A 24,521-nucleotide genomic window follows, 5' to 3' on the forward strand; every position below is an offset into this window, starting at 1 on the left:
ACTTTGGTTTATTGAGCTAACTATCAGAAGTTCAAAAGCGTCAGTAGGATGCACAGGCCGGGCAGGTTAGCACGGCCTTGCGAGGCCTATGTCTTCTTGGCCTGTTGAGGCCGATGAAGCAGGTGTAGTGGGTCCTTCCTGTACCTGAAGAGTTAAAATGTATGAGTATAATACAGTCGTGGAATGATTCTTTTTTTAGTAGTGAAGTTGGACTATGGTATCATATTAGAAGGGCTAAAGGGCCAGGCAACAAAACACCCAAAATTACTCTATCGTCGTAATAAGGGGTGTCGTAATAATCTAAGGGCGTAATATGGATGGTTCCCCAACCACCACACTGAATTCACGATTAAAGCAAAATAAACAATCGCTTCTGAGAAGACAAATAAAGCAAAGAGTCGGAGATAGAGCGTATATAACAATAACAGTAATTGTCTACAATTTCAAGCAAATATGAACATACTTCGCTAGCGGAAAACTTTTAGGAAGAATCTAAAAATAAAACTTTTCCCCTAAGATCTATTTTTTTTTTAAAAAGGCAGGTCGCTGTAGCCCTGACATCACTGCGACCCATGAGGATCTATTGACTCCTTAAGATCTAAGAAACAGTCTTGGCAACTTTCACAATCAATTACAAGCATCTTTAGGCACAAATACCTAGCGAATAGTTCCCGCTTGAATGTCTCGAAGTGTTTCCTGTTCTTGGCGTTCTGTTTCTCCCGCCAGAGCGGCCGGCTCCGGCGCGCCTGCAGCCCCCAGTGGATCGTGAAGATCGGGGACAGCACCTTAAACTGGTACCCGATCAGGAACATCTCGTATACCTGGTGACGATGAAAGGTAGATGTAATTCAGAGGTTATGCACTAGTACCCGATGAAGAGTCTCATACTCTACCGACTGAGCTAGCCGGGCTAAGTCGATCCTGGCGACACAGGAGATACAGTGGTGGGAATGTGTGGTGGGCCAAAGCCCTTTTAGTACCCGATGAGGGTATACCTGGTAATGATGAAAGGAAGAGGTAACTCAGAGGCTATGAACCCGATGAGGGAAAACTCGTGTACTTGGTAATGGTGAAAGGTCACCCGATGAAGGGTATACCTGGTAATGATGAAAAAAAGAGGTAACTCAGAGGCTATGAACCCAATGAGGGTTCGTGTACCTGGTAATGGTGAAAGGTCACCCGATGAGGGGTATACCTGGTAATGATGAAAGGAAGAGGTAACTCAGAGGCTATGAACCCGATGAGGGTTCGCGTACCTGGTAATGGTGAAAGGTCACCCGATGAGGGGTATACCTGGTAATGATGAAAGGAAGAGGTAACTCAGAGGCTATGAACCCGATGAGGGACAACTCGTGTACCTGGTAATGGTGAAAGATCACCCGATGACGGGTATACCTGGTAATGATAAAAGGAAGAGGTATGTAACAGAGGTTATGAAAGAAACTAAAATATGGTTATAATATTTAAAGATTTCAATTTATTTTTTGTACTGAAATATAACAAGAAATAGAAAGGTTTTAAATATGTATGTGTCTAAACTATAAAGTTAATACACCTAGTAGGTATATTAACTTTATGGTCTAAACACACCATGCTGAAGTTCCGCGGCGGAAATTCCGCATGATTACGTCAGCAATGTCAAACGCATACAATATAACGCGACGGAATTTCGGCATGGTGTGTCATCGGTAATTTAAAATACATTGCAGGCGGAATCCAGGCAAACTTTCAAATTCGGCATAGTGGGCTAAGACACTAACAGGTGTAGGTTATGGATAAATAAAAGTTTTTTCAGAGTTCATTATGTAGTTTTACACGTGATTCTCAGTGAGATAATCAGTGATTTTGTCAATGAATATAGACACATGTAAACAGCTTAAAGAAGCGACCAAAGCAAGAGTTAAAATTTAAAGTATTTTTTGGTCCAAATAAAACAATATTATCTTCAATGTTTCTTTCTAGAACAAAGATTTCCTTTTATCAATGTCACTATTACTTAATTTAAAAATATTAATCACCGTCGACAACTATTGGGATGTAGACAAACACGAAATATTCCATTAAGATTTTATTAAAGAAAACTGAAAAAAAGTCCGGAATGTTCTCGTTTATTTATATCACAGATCTTCCAAAGGCAATTTGAGTTCTATTCCATGGGTAGACGGTTGCCAATCAGACGCCCGTGTTCTGCGTGACCCAGTCTCTTAGCGCGGCGATATTTGTGAACACGGTGGGCGACAGTGGCAGGGCACATCCTCTGGCAAATGACACAACTCCGAACGCCGTACCGCGAAATACAGCTGGGCCGCCAGAATCGCCCTAAAATAAACACAAAATTTCGATTAAATTGCCAGGCATTAGAGAGGATGGTGGTGATGAATAGTAAGAAAAATCAGATCTGATATCAAAATTGGTTTATCCGTTTGAGAGCTATTACGGCAGAGAAGTAGAGTAGAGCATATCACACATGACGCATTTTTGTCGGGACTCAAAAACAATCAAAAAGGTTTTAAAGTAATTATTGGGTCGAAGACAAAAATAATTTTAAGATTACGCAAAATGTAATATATCGTACCTGGCAAGACGACACTCCGCCTATAAGGAAATGTCCCCCACAGAACATGTTCGGGGTGAGAGCATCCCCATACGACAGCTGACAGAGCCAGTGTGGCACCACCGGTACGTTGGCTTCCATCATGATGCGGGGGATACGGCGACCCCGGGGCTGGAAACATCAAATACTTTTAGAGGAATTTTAAAGAAAACTGAAAAAAATTATATGTTCCTACATCAGATTTTACTAAGCTTGTAGTAACCACAATGTGCTGGTTTGTGCAATTCCATAATAAAAAATTAAAGAAATTTTTTTTTTTTTCAGAATACTAAAGTGCTAGGTAGCTAAACAATCCTGACGACCAATGTCTGATAACATAGTTGAGGTGTTACTTTTCCAAAAACTTTGATACTTAGTACAACATTTTCAGTGCTGTAAAATTTGTTGTTGTCTTGTTAGATGGCTTACGAATTCAAAATCATTATAACAACAACTTCTTCTATCAAACCTACCGCTGTCAAACCCCAACCAGTCACAGTAAGCCGGACCAATGGAACAGCCTGACGCGGCTGAGGAAGGCGTATAGGCTGTATAGCAGCTCCGAAGACAAGGGGCTGAGCCAGGCGAAGCACAGCTATGTCGTGGTCATACATGGGCTGGCCGTACAGCGGATGTACTGTGACGTTGGAGACGGCGACTATACGACCTCCGGAGTCGCGACGAGTACTGCCCACACGGAGCCGGATGGCTTGTGGAGAGGTGCTAAAAAGGAAATTTAAATGCAGAAGCAGAGACACAGATTGTAATAGAAATAAATCAGAAAAATAATGTAAATAAAACAAGTGTAATATGGCTACAAAAACGAAGTGGATGTTAAATATGAAAAAAAAACAAGACTAAGGGCCTGTTTCACCACTTCCTGATAAAGTGCCGGATAGGCTATCAACAACTTTTTTGACAGATTCTCCATACTCTATCTGTCAAGTTCAGTGGTGGATAGCCTATCCGACACTTGTCAGGAAGTGGTGAAACAGGCCCTTAATAATTAACTATTTAGAAGCAATCATACAAGTAAATGTACTTAAATATGTAACAACTTACTTTTGGACACAATGCGCTGCGGTCATCACATAGTCTCTACTGATGATGAAGCCTCCACAAAATGAGTTCCCGTTGATCACCATGGACACCTGATAAGGGTGTCTGGTGACAGAACTCGGTCTGCCACCGATGATTTGTCCACTGAGCTCCGGACATACTGCCTCCAAGTCCACATCCTGTAGCTCAGTTTCATTCTCCTCCACCGCTTCTTGAAGATCTGAAACGGAATTGTTAACGTTCTCACACTGGCATCATAAATTATTGACATTGCATAAGCATAATTTAATTTCGAATAAATGATGGTTACTTAAGATTAAATAAGCTAAGTAACTATTTAAATTACAATAATTTCTATGTACTTAAGATTTAGATGTTAAATCTAGTGGCTTCAGTCAATTTGCTGGGACGTGAATAAGGCTATAATTGGATAAAATGATATATCCAACACTACGTATGATTGTTCCCTTGCATAGTATATCCAAATAGAAGAAATTATACCACTCACCCGCCACAGTTATGATGCATAGGAATATGATCAGTTTGCAGACCATAGCGGTAGTCGGCCAGATCACTATTGGCACTAAGGCGGCTAGGCTCAGAGGTTGCACAACGTCGCAATCGATTCCTCACGCTTCGACCACGGCCGCGACCTTTAACCAGCTTTCCCAGCCCAATTAATGCATCACTTTTTTCAGAAATCAATGTTTTGCACCTAATTACGGTCGATCCACTAACCCATTATTATGTTTCATGATCAATTTCTTTAACTAAATATATTTAAGAAGAATGTTTGAGGGCATCGTTGCAGGCGTTTTTATAACAAATTATATTTTGTAAATAACGCTGTTTAAGTACCAAACATCCCTTTTTAATATTTTTATGTTGAAAACCGTTTGTTTGACATTCCAGGTGCAAGTTCACAAAATAAAAATCCAATTTATAGAACGTTAAGCTATCTTAACGATCGCCGAGTTATAAAACATCCATCACGTCGCCTCACGTAGGAATCATAAAGTAATTATCGCCCATAAAAACAAACTGAATTGTTTAACATCCCTGACAACAGACGCTCGCGTGCAAAATTTAAAATCGTCGCGTTGCGTCAAACTTGTGACGTCGCACGCCGGGAATAGCACTACCGAAATAAACGCGGGCGCCGCTGCAAACAAATTCTCCAGTAGAAACTTTGCGATCTGCAACAGCCTTGCAGCATGCAAAATGAGCTGGAAATATACACAGTAAATTCAGTGAAAAATATTCGATAAATTGTGCTATAAAATAATTAATGATGAAGCTAATAATCCTACTTCTACTTTACACGGACTCTATCTCTTGCTCATGGGAGTCGTGGTGGAGCTACGAAGGTATTTCGGGCCCTGAATTTTGGGGTCTTATTTACCCTCAATGGCAGGTATGCTCGAAAGGAAAACGCCAAAGTCCAATAAATATTGAGACGAATAAGCTGCTTTACGACCCGACTCTCGGTGATTTCGAAATCGACGGCCCAAATGTAAACGGGCTTTTACAAAATACCGGCCGATCTCTGGAGTTCAAAATGACTGATGATGCGGAAGTCATGTTTAGCGGAGGCCCTCTATCATACAAATATCAATTTGAGGGAATCAACATCCATTATGGATTATCCGATCCCCTAGGCTCCGAGCATCAGATAAATGGCAAACATTTCTCGGGGGAAATACAATTTTACGGTTACAACAAAGAATTGTATCGTAATATGACCGAGGCGCGGGAAAAGCCTCTGGGGGTAGTGGTCGTATCGGTGATGGTGAAAATTGGAGACATGACGTCGCGGTCGGAGCTACGTCTGCTGACCAGTGCTTTGACCAAGGTGGCATATACGGGAACCTCCCATTCCATTAATGATCTGAGTATCACCGCCTTGCTGCCGGAGACTAAGAAGTATATGACCTACGAGGGTTCCTTAACGGAACCCGGTTGCTGGGAGTCGGCTGTCTGGGTTATATACAACCAACCAATTTACATGACAAAGCAGGAGATGTATGTGATTCGTCGACTGATGGAAGGAACTAAGGAAAATCCAAAGGATTATTTAGGCAACAATTCAAGGAAAATTCAGCCTTCGGTTGTCACAGTTAGGACTAATATTGAACCCAAAATGGGAATATATTGTAATTGCTCTTACACATATACAAGTGTACTACCCGAAAACTTACAAACAGATGATTTAGTGATTGTAAACAATACCTAAATAATTAGGGTTATTCATGTACAAATATATTTCATCAATAAATATATCAAATTGTAAGTCGTGTTAATTTATTTCTACTGTGTTGTACAATTATTATTACAGTCGGGAGTAATTTTAAAAACGCTACACCTACGCAAAAAAATTACTGACAATTTCATCGTTGCATTGTGGTTGCATTCCATAGAGAGAGTTGATGATGCTGATGTCGAGAGATTGGCACGGGCTCAAACATTCAGCCGTTTCCTCCGGACGTGTGGCAATAACACCAGTTCCTAATTGTTCGCGCTGACCTTGCTCATTAGCCATAGGGGCATCCATAAATTACATTAAGAGGGGGTTTAAGGGTGGTCAAACTAATCTTAATACATTTCACTTAATATAAAATATAAACTATTATGCATTATTATTTATAAGAATAAAAGTTTTTATAAGGCGTTGCTGTATACAAAAAGTATAATAAAAAAGTTAAGTACCTATTTAGAATATTGTAGATATTTTAATAATACGAGTATATAAATAAAATAAAAATAAAAAAACCTTTTATTTCACGTTTGTCAACAGTATACATGATTTAAAGTTCCAGAATACATAATATTGAAATTGTTATACATTGATTAATAATATATTTATCAGAATAATTACAATTGACATTCATGCAAAATTGATTCGTAAGTACAAAAGTTAATTAAATTAAAATATATTAACATAAGGATTTTTCTATTAGTACAATATTTATTATTAAATTGATTGTTAATTATTTTACAAGTTTTTCTACGTGAACCCCTCTTATTTGAGGGTGAAGGCCTCGAGGAGGCCTGGATGTCCAATAATCTCTATCTGTAGCTTTTGTCATCCATGAACTACCAGCAGTTTCTATGATCTCATCTGCCCACCTTGCTCTAGGTCTACCTCTTTTTCTGGTGCCTTTGGGTCCTGTCCATGAAGTTAGTCGAATTGTCCATCTGTCGTCGCTCATTCTCGCCACGTGGCCTGCCCAGCGCCACTTCAATTTTTTTGAATAAGATAGTGCGTCTGTTACCCGTGATATCTCTCGTATTTTGGAGTGACGTATTCTTTGTACTCTTCTTATGTTCAGCATGCTGCACTCCATGCTCCCTTGGCAAGTCGTTATTTTGTTATGTTATGTATACGAGTATATAATATAATATAATCTAAGAAATAATATTATCTGGTTAAATATGCTAATTCATTAAATAAAATTTTCTGGCACACCATTTTTTATAAAAATGTAATATTATAATCTTGATGAGATATTTCAGTTTATAAAGTAGGGAATTCCTATTTAGAACACGTTAAAAGCTGCTTAATCAATATAAAAGCTTTACCCAACCAGAGCAAGAACCCTTACAAATTCCCGCGCCAACAAGAAATATAAATATTACAAAAATGAAAGAATAAAGCCGTAGAAATACGGGCAAATATTTTGTTGATTAAAATCTCTCAACATCAGCTTAGAGTCCAATTATCTCTCTCCAAACATTTAAATCAAAGCATCCCATGTAGGGCTGCCACTGCGCAGAAAATGCAGAGATACATAATTTAATGTTATGCAAGTTTTGCGTTCCAATTACTAGAGCTTAGTTATGCGTACATACTACATAATATTATGTTAAACACTTAAAATTATCAAATCCAAATAAGTGATAATACTTTAAGAGTCACTATAGAATATTGCGTCTCTAATAATATGATAGAGTTCAATGTAAAGTAGCAGCGCTGAAAGAGGTACCTACTGTATATTTTTATTCTCAATTTCGTCCTACGATTCTTAAGATCAATCGACTACTAACAGTATAAAAGTTTTTTTCTTTAGAAGCAGAATGTTATAGATTTTATTAAAACTTATCTAAAATTAAAAATATTCATATCTTTAAATTACGCAACGACAAAACAAAGCACATAATGGCTACATGTCACGATGGTTATTGGTACCATGTGGAGTCCCGCAAGGTTCACTTTTGGGGCCTTTGTTATTTGCAACATTTATAAATTACGTCAACATTTTTTCCACTACTCAAAGTTCACACCGTTCACTGTCATCTATTAAAGAAGACCTGAACAGGTTTAGTGATTACTGCATTATGAATAAACTAGACCTAAATGTATCAAAATGTTTCGCCGTAACATTTAGCCGTAAATCAAATCTAATTAGTTAGTTATAAGCTAAAAAAACTCTCCCCTCCCATCGCTCCAATTTCTTCTCCTATTCCTTTACCGTTCATGCAGTTAGATTATGGAATTCCCTTCCCCACACCATTCGTGACAGCCCTTCCTTCGCTGTCTTTAAAAAGCGACAAAAAAGAGCACTACCTCAGCAATGAATCCTAAAACTCTTATTAAATATACATAATATAGTATGTATTTGTATTTGTTTATTTAAGTAAGTATGTATTTGTAAGTACATTTTTTTATAATAAGTATATAATATAAGTAGGTAATATATTTATTATTTTGTATAATATTATAATATATTAAATATTTATGTCATGTATTTGTATTATATAATTATATTATTATAATTTTTATTGTATGTGTATTACTATGTAGATTTCTAAAATTTATTCTGTGCACGCCCTATCTGATATTTTCCATCACATTTCTCTCCGTAGGACTGCTGGAAGAAATTTCTGTTAGAGATAAGCAGTACCTGTTGTGTCATTTTTCTTCTGTGTATATATTTAATGTTAAAAATGTATGTGTGCAATAAATAGTAAATAAAATAAATAAAAATAAAAACAAAGAGATAGTAAGTACTTAAAAATTCTATGAAAAATCTCTGAATTATTGTGGACTTAAAGTAACTGTTTGATGATCATGTAAATTTTATGGTAAATAAAGCCTCTAAAGCACTTAAATTTGTGATCAGATCCAGTACAAATGAATCATTAAGCCATTAAAATATTATACTGCTCCTATGTACGAAGTATCCTCGAGTATGGGTCGGAGGTTTGGAATCCTTCCTATGACATTTACAAAAATAGGATAGAGTCAATCCAGAGACGCTTCTTAAGGTTTCTTCAATTTAAGTCCCATCTAAACCTTCCTAACTACGAGGCAAGATGTAATAGATTTCATTTCCTTCCCTTATATCATCGCAGAGACATTTCCGGTTTAGTTTATTTAATTAAAATTATTAACAACTATTTCTATTCTATTGTCTGAATTCAATTTCAATGTCTCCAGTAGATACTTTCGTAATTACGTACCGTTCCATGTCTAACTCCATAAAACATTCTACAAACATAATACAAACATTCTAGAAACATATTCTATAAACTATTCATTTGTCTGTAGAGCTAGCGCACGTTTTAAAACATTTTATTTAGATAATAGTATTGACGACATTTTTAAAATAAAACCATCTGAAATTTGTAGGCTTTTATCAAATAAATATTTTCAAAATCCAAAATGTTTTTTTTATATAATATATCATTTGTATTGAGTAATTCCAATCGCCTGTTATTGCATTTTGTGAGTATAGTGGTGTATTATTTCATAAGTTTTGTATTGTTGTTAATGCTATTCACTGATGCTTCTCTTGTTTACATCTAATGTCGAGTCACTAGTGACTAGACTCATAATATTATAACTCATAAGCTTGTTTTATTTCACTTGCGAAAACTTTGTAATTGGCTTTATGTTTCCTACTATAATTGTGCTATTACTGTAATTTCTGCAAGCTGTAAGTTTTCCGAATAAAATAAAATAAATAACGATTTTTTTCAGCACAATGACTTATCGTTTCGCAAAACGTTTGTTCAACCCTAGTGACGTCACGCTCTGTCGCCAGGTGAAGGTCGATGAATCAGGCTGTACCGCCATTATGTCAACGCGCCACTCCACTTAAGGCCAAATTATAAAATATCGTGATCGAGCGCCAAATATCCATAATGGCGGTCTGTTATCATTTTCTCCCACAGGTTTTTCCGCGTAATTGAGTATGATAAAATGGTTTTATGATTAATGTTGACTTGAAAATGAATGAGCTACTTTGATTCTAAATGTGAAGAATCGGTTTTTGTGATGGCTTATAAATAATGATAAAGAATTTTCGCTAGCAGTTTTGGGTGCCTTACTCCCGAAACTGATATCGAATTCGATTTTCGATTTCAACGGTTTTAGACACTTTAGAGTTTAGACATGCTTTAGACATCAAATAGCGCTATTTTAGATGTCGATATCAGTTTCGGGAGTAAGGCCCCAGGTTTGTAAATGCAAATTCGATATTATGGTCCAAGTTAATCACATAACTACTTGCTTGACATTTCATACATACTTTTGTAACTTGCCTCAGAGTTTTGATCATAATCGGATAGACAGCTCAATATTCGTTATAATTTAGTATTTGACTACTACTGTTACAGTGACCACAAACGCCTCCGTGGTCTAGTGGTTAGAGCGTCGCTCTCGACTCCGGAGGTCGTGGGTTCGAATCCCGCGTTGGAAACATGTTATTTCCAAGTTTGGTTAGGACAATGCAGGCTGATCACCTGATTGTCTGACAAGTAAGATGATCCATGCGTCGGATGGGCATATAAAAAGTAGGTCCTGCGCCTGATCTCTCGCCAGTCGTGTCGGTCTTCCGTCCCACTGGGTTATGAGAGTAAAGGAATAGAGAGTGCTCTTGTGTACTGCGCACACACTTGGGCACTATAATTGTACTCCTGCGTACCTGGTCTGGTTTCAATGAAACCGGCCACCGTCACCGAAACCGGTGTGGGGAGTATTATTATTACAGTGACCACCTTTAATGATGACGTCCGTATCAGGTTACCAAATAATAACGTACTCAACAGGTAATACGCTATTTCTGTCCGTCCGCCTGTGACACTGAAAGTCAGTCTTAAGTCTCTAGGTACGACTTTCAGCAATCATCATTAGTACTTATTACGTAAAGCAAATTATCCTAATTTTTTAGCAAAGCAATTGGACAAAATCCAATTTATACGTGGGATAGCCATGCTTCGGCACGAATGGGCCGGCTTGACCGGATAAATACCACGTTCTCACAGAAAACCAGCGTGAAACAGCGCTTGCGCTGTGTTTCGCCGAGTGAGTGAGTTAACCGGAGGCCCAATCCCCTAACCCCTACCCTATTCCCACCCTCAACTATTCCCTTCCCTTCCCTTCCCTACCCTCCCCTATTACCCTATTCGTTCTTAAAAGGCCGGCAACGCACTTGCAGCTCTTCTGATGCTGCGACTGTTCATGGGCGACGGAAGTTGATTTCCATCAGGTGACCCGTTTGCTCGTTTGCCCCCTTATTTCATAAAAAAAAAAAAAAAAAACTTCTGTTGATTCATACTACACAAACACTCATCACACGCTGGCCCCACGCAGTATACAGGGTGTAACAAAACTAAGAGATAATACTTTAGGGTGTATATATGTGTATAATATGTTCCTTGTCGTGAGTTCACTGTGAAAGTAGCAGCGCCGAAAGACCAATTTTTTTTCACTTTTATATGGGAAAACTCGTGACGCCGCGCTGGGGCGCTTGCCCATACAAAAGTGAAAAAAAATTGATCTTTCAGCGCTGCTTTTCAGCTTTACTTTCACAGTAAACTCTCTACGAGAAACACATACACACCCTACAATATCATCACTTAGTTTTGTTACACCCTGTATAATGTGTGCTAACTGACAGCAAGTTTTTTAGGACTGACGTAATATATTAGTTAAGTAAGGTTAAAAGTCATAATGTTATTGGAAACTATACTCGTATTGTAGTCCGCAATTCCATTGTTTACTTTTTTTTATGAAATAAGGGGGCAAACGAGCAAACGGGTCACCTGATGGAAAGCAACATCCGTCGCCCATGGACACTTGCAGCATCAGAAGAGCTGCAGGTGCGTTGCCGGCCTTTTAAGAGGGAATAGGGTAGGTAATAGGGGAGGGTAGGGAAGGGAATAGGGTAGGGGATTGGGCCTCCGGTAAACTCACTCACTCCGCGAAACATAGCGCAAGCGCTGTTTCTCGCCGGTTTTTATGTGAGAACGTGATATTTCTCCGGTCGAGCCGGCCCATTCGTGCTGAAGCATGGCTCTCCCACGTCTAAACCATAATATACATACCACGTTTATAGCGTGGGAACCACACATTTTTTAATGAATACTATATTTTCTTTTTCGGACTCGGATTATCTTTCATTTAAATCAGTTCATCGGCTTAAGTGTAGTTATTTAATAGATTAGCAAACAGACAGCAACGCTTTCGCATTTATAATATTGGATAGAATATAGACGATTTTGCAAAAGAGATTTAGATCATTATACAAAGTGATCGTTTTTTAAGTTACTACAACTATTATGGAATAGTAATTGTATTGTAAATTGTAATATTACAATTCACTGACGAAAGGTCTGACACAACTATGAACTTAGGCAAACGTTGCGAACTTTGATCGATGGAGGCAATAGTATGATTTTTTGCATAGCTTTTATAAGTCTAACTATAATTTATTACCTTCATAATAATATCACATGGTCAACCGTTTACTAGTGTCCGACCAAAACTGGATTTTCAGCCGAAACCGAAACCGAACTTTCGGATTTACTCTCAGTTTCGGCCAAAACCGAAACCGAAACCGAAACTTGGTAAAACATTTAAAATTACGATTATTTACTAAAATTTATTGATTTTTGACATAAATTATAACTTTTTAAACTGAAGAAAAAGTACCGCATTGAATTTTTTACTTTTTGCGACATTTCTTAAATATCTCATCATATAGACTCTAATATGTTCCCTAGAAAATTTTTTGTACTATATTATTCCGTTATTATACGATTTCAAGTAGATGCGATTTCACCAAAGAAATTGAACGCGCTTAGCGCACACTAATCCGGTTCTAAACATAATATTGTAAACACGTTTATAACTCTCAATTGCATTTCACCAACATAACCTGAACTCGTTCACAGCAAATCCGATTTTTATCTTCTGAACGCCCAATATTCGAGTTTTAACTTCATAAAACACACTTAAGTCCTGTCAGTGTAGTGTCATGACAGATCGAAAAACATAGACGAAAAACTTGTGAAGATGACAGTTTTCACAGATGCGTTTGGGTAACTTATTTATCGTTTTTGTTATTTTGTTAATAAAACAACGTGACAAGGCCCAAGATGATAAAAACATATAAAAATCATCGTGTGATGTAACGTAAACGTAGATTTATTAATCGCGATTAAAAGAAGAATGTGAAATCTATTTGAAACAAAACGGGATTTACGTCGCCATATAAACGCGTTCATTTTTCAATGAGAACTCAGTTTAATAAAACGAAGTTTTAAGTGTGATTGTTGAAATTTCCCTTAATGTATAACGAAGGATTACCCTACTAAACAAGAGCAGAAATTATTTCTAGTCATTTTATTTAGGTGCAATTTTACCTAAGAAATAGGACGCGCTTAGTGTATACTAAATCGGTTCTAAACGTATTTAAACGCGCTTATAGCACCAAATTGCATTTCACCAACAACGTTCACAGCAAACCGAGTTTTATCTTCAGAATGTCCAATGTTGTACAGTTAAACTTCATTAAAGCCGTTGAAGTGCTATTAAGGTGTAGTGTCATGGCAAATCGAAAATCATAGACGAAAAAATGTCAAGATGACAGTTTTGATAGATGCGTTTGGGTAGCTTTAAATGTATCGTTACTTGCTTTTTTGTTGACAAAATAACGTAATTAGACTCTAAAATGATAAAACCATGTAAATCATAGCGTGACGTCACATAACCTTTGATTTAATAATCGTGATGAAGATTATGAAATCCATTTTAAACAAAACGAGATTTATATCTCCGTAGGTACGCGTTTAATGAGAACTAAGTTTTATAAAACAAAGTTGTGTGATTGGTGAAATCTTCCCTTAGACATAAACGACGTACTACTGAAAACAAAATCAATTGCAGTATATTATTTTTATGGGAAACATGGACACGACCGCGGTCAAAGTTCAAAATGAAATTACTAAGCAAACTTGCAGTAGGCGTCACTAAATCTCGCAAGATATATCCTAAATCCTAATATACCGTCTCACAGTCAAACAAAATTCTTAAGTAAATAAAGTTCATACACAATATTATAATCAATTTATCATAGCATTTACTAAATCGTTTGTTTGGGAAACATTGTTAAAATAGCACATAATTTGCCAATAGTTATGTGCATTAAATAAGCCTGCGTTTGTCGTAGAAAGAAAATTCAATAATATAATTTCGATAACAATAAGTTTAGACAAACATAATCTCAAATCACGATTAAATAGATGTGGCGAACTGAGCCGGGGCCTCGCTGGCAAGCAAGCACGAGTTAACTGCGAAGTTTACCAAACGACGCATGAGTTTCGGCGGGGCCGAAAGTTTCGGCTATATTTTGGCCGAAACTAGATTTTTTGGCCGAAACTGGCCGAAACCGAAACCGAAGGCTCGGTCGGTCACTACCGTTTACTTTACGCTTACTCATACTGTTACTTATTTATATTTGTTACAAGATAACGCAGTTGAACATAATATTTTAAACTTTAAATAGTATGCTGCCCGTAGCATAAAAGTACTAAATTTTCACTAATACATCAGTATTTAACCTTAAAATCCAGAACAACAAAGCGTACAATAAAACTAAGAACGTAAGAAGGCGACGTAATGCTTTGATGAGACAATAATTACTTTAGTCTGAATCGTAAAAGTGCAAATAAAAAGTTATGAGTTAGCTGAATGCGAGGCGGAATTGATAGATTCCCGCCGCGGCTGCCAAGCACCGTTTGGCTGGCGGCCATCTTGTCCGCCATCTTGGCAAAATGGCGGATACGTTACTCATCGTGCTGACAAATGTAACCAGCTTTGTTTTCAGACGTATTAAGTTTTACATTCGGGAGTTTATCCAGAGCGTTTAGTTATGCACGATATTTATAGTGCATTTATGCATGTAATGGCTACAACTCTTGATGGTATCTGAGGTTGTATCGAGAATACATTCCCCGCGTTCCATTTATTGATAAAAATTAAAAACGATCAAAACGCTCAAAATAGGAGGCTCGTTTTGATCGTTTTTAGGGTTCCGTAGTCAACAAGGTACCCTTATAGTTTTGGTCTGTCCGTCCGTCTGTCCGTCTGTCTGTCAGCGGTTTTGCTCAGAGACTATAGGACCTACAACGCTGTAATTCGGCACAAATGCAGATATTATTGATGCCGACAAAATGGTATAAAATATTTTTTATGGTACCTCCCCTACACATCAAGCGGGGTGATTTTTTTTCGCGTCCACCCGAAAGTGTGGGGTGTCGTTGGATAGATTTTTTAAAAATATTACGGGTATTCAAATATTATGGGTATTCAAAAATACTTTTCCGATTTAGGGATCCATTTGTGAAATATGAAGTTTTAAAGTGGATAAAATCGTTAGAGTCTAGTGTCCCAGCTAAACTAAGTTCTACCAGCTAAAGGGTTGCTTCTGGAAATGTGAAAAAATTCACGGGAGTAGGAAATATGCTGAATTTAAAAGGAAAACTATCACGGCTAAGAAGAGTTCATAAGTTTTTGAGTTATACTTGTTCAACTAAAAAAAATGTATTCGGCGAAGTATAAAGGAACTTTTCGATCAAATTCCTTTGTAAGTAACTGAGATAATGTTGTTAGTAGTGTAAAACACGTTATAAACGTACATTCATTGACCATACAAAAATTATCAAAAAGTAGCGGTACTACGGAACCCTATATTGCTGGCCGGTTTTTAACATTAAGGGAGATCGCAGACGACAGACTTTTTGTGCGATCGAGTCTGCGGCGCCCATACAGTCGGCATGGCCCCGCCAGGCAACATCGTAGTGTACTGTATGGGCGCCGCTGACTCGATCGCACAAAAAGTCTGTCGTCTGCGATCTCCCTTAATGGAACGCGGGGATAGTCACGGAGCTAATACGAAGTAGCTACGTGGGGCTAGTGAAACTACAGCGTATGTATAAGTCAATGTAGTCTGTATGACAGACTGCAGACGCGTAATATTTTAGATAGTACTAACAAAACAATATTAATTTAAGGCAATCCTTATGTTTGCACTTCCACACATTAAAAGTCCGCCTGCAGGCTCTGGTCGGCAGGCTTCCTGACCGTCATTGACCGTCGCGGTCGATACAAATCTACAAAATCGTCAGGGGAACTGTGAGTCTGTGATCTTTATTTAATTTAAAATAATTAAATATTAACTGCAGCCTTAGTGCCTGCACTTTGCGTGAACGGGCACTAGTCCTACAGTTCATAATTATGCAGTGATAGATGTACACATCTTATAAAATTGTAATTTAAATCTAGAAATTACTGAGGTAGAGAATTCAAAAACATCTTTTTATTGCATAGCTTTTAACGAAGGCTTTGACCGAGCGAAGGATCAAGAAATTCCGTTATGAAACTAAACCTAACACCCCCCACTCCAGTGCGGCGTTGCCGTGCATCGTCTAACGTAGTTTTAGTTCGATTCAGACTTCAGCACGGTGTTTGTGTACGTTTGACTAGACGTATGCGAATTATAATTGCATTAGTTGATAAAAAAATGTTATGCAATAGCTTTACCGCGGCAGTCCCCGAGTGTCACACGTATTTTTATGAAGGCCCCATTATCGTCATGCTCAACATACGACTCATATCACATGTGAGGGGTATCGGGCGCAATATCTGGGCCACTTTTAATTCGGCTCTTTTGGGACAATTTATGCGGGTTGGGCCGGAATTGGACTCATTAATCGCGGCAATATCCTAGCGCCATCTATTAGCTTCGACAAGCAATTACACGCCGGACAAAAACGTGTATTTATGAGTGAGGTGCTCAAATAGGGCTGTTACAATAAGTTTTTTTTAATCATGCGCAATTGTTTGGACGCGAGTATTTTTTATTTTCTGAGGTTTTTAGGGACATAGTTGAACAAGAAAACCTGGTTTCTAAAATGATTTTTTTATATTTGTTTTTATAAGCAGTCCTAATTTACAAAAAAAAATTAATGATAAAATATACAATCTAACGTAGATACGTACATTTCGATAACTGTCTTGTGCTTAATTATGTTTTATAAGCATTGAATAATCTAAATTCTTAAACGTCTCTTGTAATCTAAATTCAAGAAACATCTAAAATATGGGTTTTATTGACATTTATAAATAATCCTCAAAGAGACTTGAATAAACACTTAATAAAAGTATAAAAATTCATTAACTATACTTAATATTATTGCGACAGCCCTAACAGCATGTTGCAATCTTTCGATACGAATGACTAACTTTGATTAATACGATTGTGTTAAATGATTTATTTTTAATTGCAACTTACTAGTTTTTTTGGGTTCCTTATTCTAAAATATATTTTGTCTCTGGATATAGAGACAAAAATACAGGGTGCAATATTTTAACCTTCCTGCCAAATTTGGATATATTGATCCTTATTAAAATAAATATACACGTATTTCTTCTTTTATAATCACTCAGTACTAAAATTTTGTGAAATAGCCTTCGAAAGTTATTGTATATATACGCGATGTACTTACTAGCTCGGTCGCAATATCGCAATTATTATTAACTTATGAAGTGACCATTGTGCATCGATTTTTTTGGGATAAAATATGTTATTGTAAAAAAAATTAACACCCAATTTTTTTGGTTTAATGGACTCGCCTAATGATACCTAAGCCCCAAAAAAATTTGGCAGGTAGGTTTAATTGCACCCTGTATATACTTTGTCTCTTCTGTAAGATTTTCAGGTAATAAAACTGATGGATTGAAATTTGAATAGCCAGCACTTCTGCGACGAATCAAACCTGAATGTAGGTATGTATGTCATTTTTCTTTGGAACTAAAATATTATCGTTAAAAAATAGGTAAATATGACCAACGTCTCTACTGCAAAAGTGACAATCCTCATTGATGCAAAACAAGGTGGTAGGTAATATTAATAATCATCAGGGCGAGCGAAGCATATCCCTAGTATATCCCACAACCTGTACATTTTGTGGTACACTTTACGGAAAAACTATAACGCCTATTGATTTGTGCTTTAACATAGTATTTTTTATTTATGTGTAGATGTGTTACCAGCAGTCAGTCAAGTTTTTTTATATTATTTTGTAGATGTGTGATCATCAGTAAGTCAAGGCACAGCATTACAATATTATTGTAATACTGTGGTCAAGGTGTGAGCGAGCCCTCATAAAGCTCGGCTTTTAGCTAGTTATGGATTCGAAACTCATTGATTGTCAGACATCAGAATGAAAAATATTGTACCGATCAAATATCTGAAAGTTGCCTTTCATAAAAAAGATAAACCCAAATTTTCCAGCAGCGAGCGAGCTAATGATGATGAAATATAGCTAATAACGCACACGATCATGTTAAATTTCAAACAAAAACAACTAGAAAAAAATCGGTTCACCCGTTTTGATGCTACGATGCCACAGACAGACACACACACATACTGACAGACCGACAGACAAGTTAAACTTATTACATCCCTCTTTTTGGTCGGGGGTTGAAAGAAGGCAACTTCGCACTGATGTCCACGGAAGCTTAACACGCTTAGCATTCTATAGAATGTGATACTAATAACAATCGAAATAACTGTCGCAATATATCACTTGAGAATACACTGCGTTTTGGGACTGACGTGGCGCGCGAAGACGCGTGTAATAACAGCAATGTATCATGCTCGCGAGATATTATCCCAGTAAATTCCCAGCAGAATACAGATGCCAAACCAGACGGCCACAGGCTATTAAATGTAACGGCTATTGGTGTACGTGATTTTGACACAAGTTATGTGTTTAATAAACTATTGCAACTGGCAAGTGAAGACAGATTATTATATTTTGTGGACATGAAAATGAATTTGAAAAGTAGGCAATGAATAATAACTACTTTACAACTAACTACTAACTTACTTTTGATACAGATAGTACAGATAAATGATAATACTTATATAGTAGATTTTGAATTTAGTATATCAGATTGAAACGTACGTACCGTGTACGTACCTACGTACGTAAGGGTAGCTATCATAGACTCATTAAATGAAAAACGAAATCGCATTTATTGCAACGATAATAATTATGTAGTTAGGTATTTATTGTTATAACTTATAAGTATTGATTTCTTTTCAATGAAAATATTTGATTGCACATTTGGGGAGATCGCAGACTCGATCACACAAAAAGTGTGCTGTCTGCGATCTCCCTTAAACTTGAGCTACCATCGTAAACGTAGAAAAAAATAGGCCATGATAAGGGTCCCTGTGGTATTCTAAATTTATTTCTTTTAGTTATTGTTATAACGAATACATATTTTGTAGGTCAATTTAGTTTCCTTGGTTTTCATGAAAATATCTACCAACACAATTTATAAACAGACTAGGTGTTGCCCGCGACTCGGATCAATCTGGGCTTGTCAAAACCAAACTAAAGTGGGTAGGCCATCTGCGCCATGAATATATTATATTTCTATGATAGTGAAATACTTGACAGTTTAGTAATAAAATAATGGGTATCTTAGTTGAATGTAAACGAAAGATTTGCACCAAAATGTGCTCCGCGCTGTCTAAATTTGCCATTGAATTACAGAAGTTGCTTCTGGCTGAAAAAATGTTCGCCTTTTGCTAGATTGTGTTGAATTTTTCATTTGAATACACCCTCTATTAACCGTGATGATGTACTCGCATGCTCCGTCGTATTACAACGTTAATTAAGAGGACATTTAGTGTTATTTTTGTAGGTGATTCACAGATGAAATGGCACAAATGACCCAATTACAAAATTTACAGTCGTCATCATTCAACATTTGTCATTTATATTTAGCTCCGGTTGTGGTATACATACTAATATTATAAATGCGAATGTGTGTCGGTATGCCTGTCTTGTGTCTTCACGCCCAAACCACTCAACCGATTTTGCTGTGGTATGGAGATACTTCTAGTCTAGGTAGTAGGTAGATAGTCTCGGGAATGGCCAAAATAGGATACTTCTTATCCTGAAAAAATGTACGTTTTCCGTGCGATAAAGGAATTTTGGCGCAACGGACTTGCGAGCGTCATCTAGTATGAAATTTTTTTAACGTAAAACGTTAAAAATATAAGTCTCATTGCCAGACCACCTCAAAGTTAAAATATCAACTTTAGCGGATTTGGGCAGTGAGAAGTGGTAATGGGAATTAATGCTATTTTCTATTAATTTCGCAGACTGTTGCTGCGCACGATAATATTAGCAATCGTATTTTTTAGCAAGTACGATTAATTTAATTATTGCTAATAGGCATTTAACAATTAATTATTATTGCCAATGCTATTTTTACCAACACTAGTGAGAAACAACTGTAAAAATGTCCGACAGTGAAAGACAAGACTCTTACAATTAGCAACCACGACCGAAATTACGTATTGTGTCTGGTCGCTCTTACCTCTACAGGGGTCACATACAGGAAAACTTTTAACTTTTAAAATGACGAAAGTCTGGATGTTGCTGGCTTTTGGGTAGATTTTAAAGTAAATGTTAAAGTGGAATATGAAGTACAAGCCGTGGATAATTTTAATAAAACAAATCCGACAGGGTCCAGTTGGCGCCGCGCCAGGAGTCTGTCAAACGCCTCTAATAGCCCGGATCAGATATTTGTTTACATGTCCCGCTTTTAATTACATATTTACATTTTAATTTAAACTTAGAGAGACTTGTATAAAATAATACATTTTTTTTATTTAAAAAACGTGAAACTTTTTCTACTAACTACCTACTCTAAAAATACTTCTGGCATGATCGTAGCAAAGGAAATTTCTATTCGAAGAAGTGGAACTCACAAGTATTATCGTTATTCAGTAATTGGCAATAAGTATCATAAATTATGATCGAGATAATCAATCAAAATTAAACAAGAGATATAGATAGTAGGGAAGACAGTAATAATGTTGATATTGATGATGTTGTGGCGGTACCCAAAATTCGCCTAACATTCCTTCATCGCGCTATATTATTATTGATTTTAATAGGGAGACACGTTGAGAAAATAAACACAAAATTATCATTAACGATAGTAATGAAAAGGAGAAATATATTGATGATAAGCATAAGAATAACAAACATATTTTACCAACAGACGAAAGAATAAGGACACAATACGATTATGTTTTCATTACATTGTTATGTGATGATGATGATGTGATGCCAAAAATGGACCCCAGCTCAGCATTAGCAGCGAATCTGCTGCACTGATATTCTGCAGGGACCAAAGTGTGACATCACAATAATAATATTATTGATGGTAATGGTGATGAAGATAAAGCAGGAACTGACCTGCGTGTTCCTGGTGAAGCCGTAGCCGAGGAATCGCTCGTCGTGTGCGGGGACGGCATCACTCGCCACGTAGAACGGCTCATACAATAACTCAAAGTTGGTGACGTCATGGCTGATGTGCGTCTCCGAGCTCTCGTTGCCCCCGCTTGACTCCCATCTACAACGATAGATACTATTAGTGGTAGTGTATCAGTGATTGAATAGTAGTACTGATACAGCTCTATTAAAACGTGACCAATATGGTTAGTATAATAACCTTGTAAAAAAAGTAAAGTAATAACTACCTTGTAAAATTAGACGCATACTGATTGTAGATAAACACTTTTCTGTGGAAGGGGATAGCTAGCTTCTTGCGCGAGAGTCGCAGGAGCTCCGACTTGTTCCCGGGGAAGGCGGCCACTCGGCGGTCCAGCTCGTACGTTGGCACCACGTACGCACATAACTGGCATCGAGGTGCGTGAGCTAGGAACTGCTCCAACTCCTCCGCCATACTTCGGGAGGGGACGATGTCTATGTCTACGAGAAACACGTAAGGCGTATGACAGTTCCTTCGCGCTAAGTTTCTCAGGTGATTCTGAGGATACGGATGCCTCGCCCGCCACGCCACCGTGTCCGCTTGCCTTTCTCCCTCGGGTAGAGGCGGCAGATCACAATTTTTCACCCATAGAGGCATCTCGCCGTGAGCCCCCGGCCTCTCCTTTGGCATGGCCAAATGCAGAGCGAGTCGCGAGTAAATGTCCGGCTGACATCTAAACAGCCAGGTCGTGAAGGCCCGCAGCAGGCGGAGCTCGTCGCCGGCCACGAACACCGCCACCGATATCGGTCCCGACCAGTGGTACGCTATCCTCAGGAGCTCGTGGAGGCGCTCTATCGAGCTCTGCGTGGCGAGACACACGCGTCGACTGGACGACAAGTCCGCGTAAGTCTCGCCGACGGTGGCGTAGTCGAACATCCTGTAGGATCGTGAACTGTCCCACCGGCCGAGGCGGAGGTCGAGGTGGGATATAGGGTCGTCGTCGGGGGCGGGCGCGACGTCGGCGCAGGGCTCGCACGAGGGCGGCTCGGAGGGCGGCGGCGAGGAGCGCACGGGGCAGGGCGCCGGCCGCAGCAGCCACACGTTGGCCGCGGCGTTGTACACCACCAGCGCCACCGCCACCATCGTCACCACGCTCCACTGGCACCGCCATCGCCACTGAAAACGATTTCGACTCGTAAAAACTTTCCGCCGGAGCAATTCGAGCGAGTGCATCGCATTTCATCCGCATTTGCATAAAAATAAACGGTATGCACTAGTTCCGTATTAAAAATATACATATTTATGCACATAAACTTTTTGGGCATATATTTTAATGGGTGCATTTGGACGTTTGCCAAGCTGCAGTGCATAACACTCCTCGTTCTGTTTCCGCATTAACAAAACCGTTAGCCCGTGCAATTTACCGCAAATGCGTTAACCAGATACTAAACCTACTGCCTAGAGCTAAATTCTAGTTGAATAAAGGTCTCTACTTACTAATTTATCCCTGCGTATTTTCGACATCGGCGTCAGAAGTCTGTGCCTCATTTGGATATCACAACACTGACTTGGTCATCCTCTTCTGAACTGTCTGTGATGTCCACGCCACATTTGCTAGACAGGACCTTCCTTTATTTAGATCTATCCATATATTATTAGGATTCCTAATCCTAGCTTCACTTGCACTTAACTAAAACAAGAGAACACTACCTATAACATAACCTTAAAGGTGAATACGTCAACATTATGATAACTTGTATGCATTTTATAACATCGAGTATATAAATTAATGAAATAATAACAATCTGTAACGTTTTATACTAGATTAATATAGAAATTTTGAGATTATAAATAATGAAAACAATTGTCTACTCCTGCATTACGCATGCGTTAGCTTGGAGCACGCGCAGTAGCGCACCTTAATAATTAAGTGTTTTCGATTTATTATTACATGTAGGGTGTATAATGTATTAGAGTATTAGTGAATAATACTACATAATATCGTTTTCTTACTATTGGGACAAACGTTCAAAGGTTTCAATTAAACAAAAAAATGAAAACCGACTTCCAAGGTAAAAACAATACTTAGTAATATTTTTAAATGAACTAAAATTAAAACTTAAATAAACTAAAAAGTATTAAATAATTCGTATTCTGTACTCAGTATTTCTGTTCTCAATCTTCATTATTTTGAAGTAGGTACCAAGGTGCAAAATCTTACTTTTTAGTAGCATATACATCACATAAAACCAAAAAAACTACATATTCCCTTTTAAATTTCAAGAAGTCCCCTTGATTCCTCATGGTTCCCATCATCAAACCGAAAATCAAACCACCACTTTTGTGAACATGGTACTAACTCGGAAAAATATCCTATAGAACAAAAGAAAAATTTTGGAAATCGGTTTACAAACGGCGGAGTAATCGTTGAACATACATAAAAAATATCCACAGCCGCAAAATAACCTCCTCCTTTTTGGAAGTCGGTTAAAAATAAATTAACCAAGTATCAACATAAAAAAATACTAACTACTAATAACGCAAGGACGAAACACTATTGAGATAAAATAAAAGCACGAAACAGTGTGAATAAAAATTATCTAAAGATAATTAATTAGTATCGAGTATCGAGTAAGATAGTATCTTTAAACGAGCAATTCTTGTATATATATACATATATAATTGGAATCTCGGAATCGGCTCCAACGATTTTCATGAAATTTAGTACATAGGGGGTTTCGGGGGCGATAAATCGATCTAGCTATGAATCATTTTTAGAAAATGTCATTTTATTCGTGTTTTATCGAATACCGATCAAAGCTCGGTCAAAATATAGCTAGTGTAACACCTTCTCCATGTATTATAAAAAGCGACAATATACAAACGATCGAGAATACGTGCTTATTTACTTACTAATTACTATACAAACGATATTATCACTGGACTTAGTAAGCTATGAATTTATTTTAACTTTAGCGCATGAAATAGATTAGTATGTTTTTAAGGAGTATTTTCGTTTTTATTCACCTGCTAAAGAAGAGGTTGGTGTTAACATCATGTATGAACCGTCCAGGATGGAGTAAATTTAAACACTACATTAATATACTTACCGACAACATTAGGGACTATACACTATAGTCTATTATTGGAACAAACCTAGCCTTATAGGAAATGACTGTTTGTGGTGGACGGTGGTACCACGGTCAAGGTATGTACCAATTCCCAATTCGAATAACTAGTATTCTTCTGTGTGTGTGATTTCAGCAACCTTGACCATGAAAG

General features: G+C 37.6%; 2 protein-coding genes across 6 annotated transcripts; one reads left to right on the forward strand and one right to left on the reverse strand.

Annotated features, from left to right (window-relative positions):
• Positions 1-24,322, reverse strand: LOC121728610 (beta-1,4-glucuronyltransferase 1). Of its 5 annotated transcripts, XM_042116787.1 has the most exons (6): positions 24,267-24,322; positions 22,737-22,929; positions 21,508-22,415; positions 21,224-21,380; positions 658-821; positions 1-144 (listed from the first exon to the last, which is right to left on the reverse strand). In XM_042116787.1, the coding sequence occupies exons 2-6, from the start codon at positions 22,785-22,787 to the stop codon at positions 87-89; spliced, it is 1,338 nt and encodes a 445-aa protein (XP_041972721.1). In that variant the 5' UTR covers positions 22,788-22,929; positions 24,267-24,322; the 3' UTR covers positions 1-86. The 5 variants fall into 5 exon arrangements, 4 of the variants coding, with proteins under 4 accessions (XP_041972721.1, XP_041972720.1, XP_041972722.1 ...); XM_042116786.1 differs by lacking the exon at positions 24,267-24,322 and having other exon boundaries at positions 22,737-23,118; XR_006035847.1 differs by lacking the exons at positions 1-144; positions 658-821; positions 24,267-24,322 and adding exons at positions 3,195-3,316; positions 3,656-3,872 and having other exon boundaries at positions 22,737-23,118.
• On the forward strand, positions 4,721-5,942 carry LOC121728612 (carbonic anhydrase-related protein 10-like). Its single transcript, XM_042116792.1, has one exon. The coding sequence runs from the start codon at positions 4,941-4,943 to the stop codon at positions 5,883-5,885; it is 945 nt and encodes a 314-aa protein (XP_041972726.1). The 5' UTR covers positions 4,721-4,940; the 3' UTR covers positions 5,886-5,942.
• Positions 24,323-24,521: the final 199 nt, after the last annotated feature.

The sequence above is a fragment of the Aricia agestis genome, chromosome 7 (assembly GCF_905147365.1).
Source record: "Aricia agestis chromosome 7, ilAriAges1.1, whole genome shotgun sequence".
NCBI classification, from domain to species: domain Eukaryota; kingdom Metazoa; phylum Arthropoda; class Insecta; order Lepidoptera; family Lycaenidae; genus Aricia; species Aricia agestis.

Excerpts from the sequence above, each read along its gene's own strand:
- LOC121728610 (XM_042116787.1), bottom strand. The coding sequence starts at position 22,787 with ATGAGGCACAGACTTCTGACGCCGATGTCGAAAATACGCAGGGATAAA. Across the intron at positions 22,416-22,736 it reads AAATACGCAGGGATAAATTA|TGGCGATGGCGGTGCCAGTG; the intron begins GTAAGTAGAGAC and ends AATCGTTTTCAG. Across the intron at positions 21,381-21,507 it reads TATGCGTCTAATTTTACAAG|ATGGGAGTCAAGCGGGGGCA; the intron begins GTAGTTATTACT and ends CTATCGTTGTAG.
- LOC121728612 (XM_042116792.1), top strand. The coding sequence starts at position 4,941 with ATGATGAAGCTAATAATCCTACTTCTACTTTACACGGACTCTATCTCT.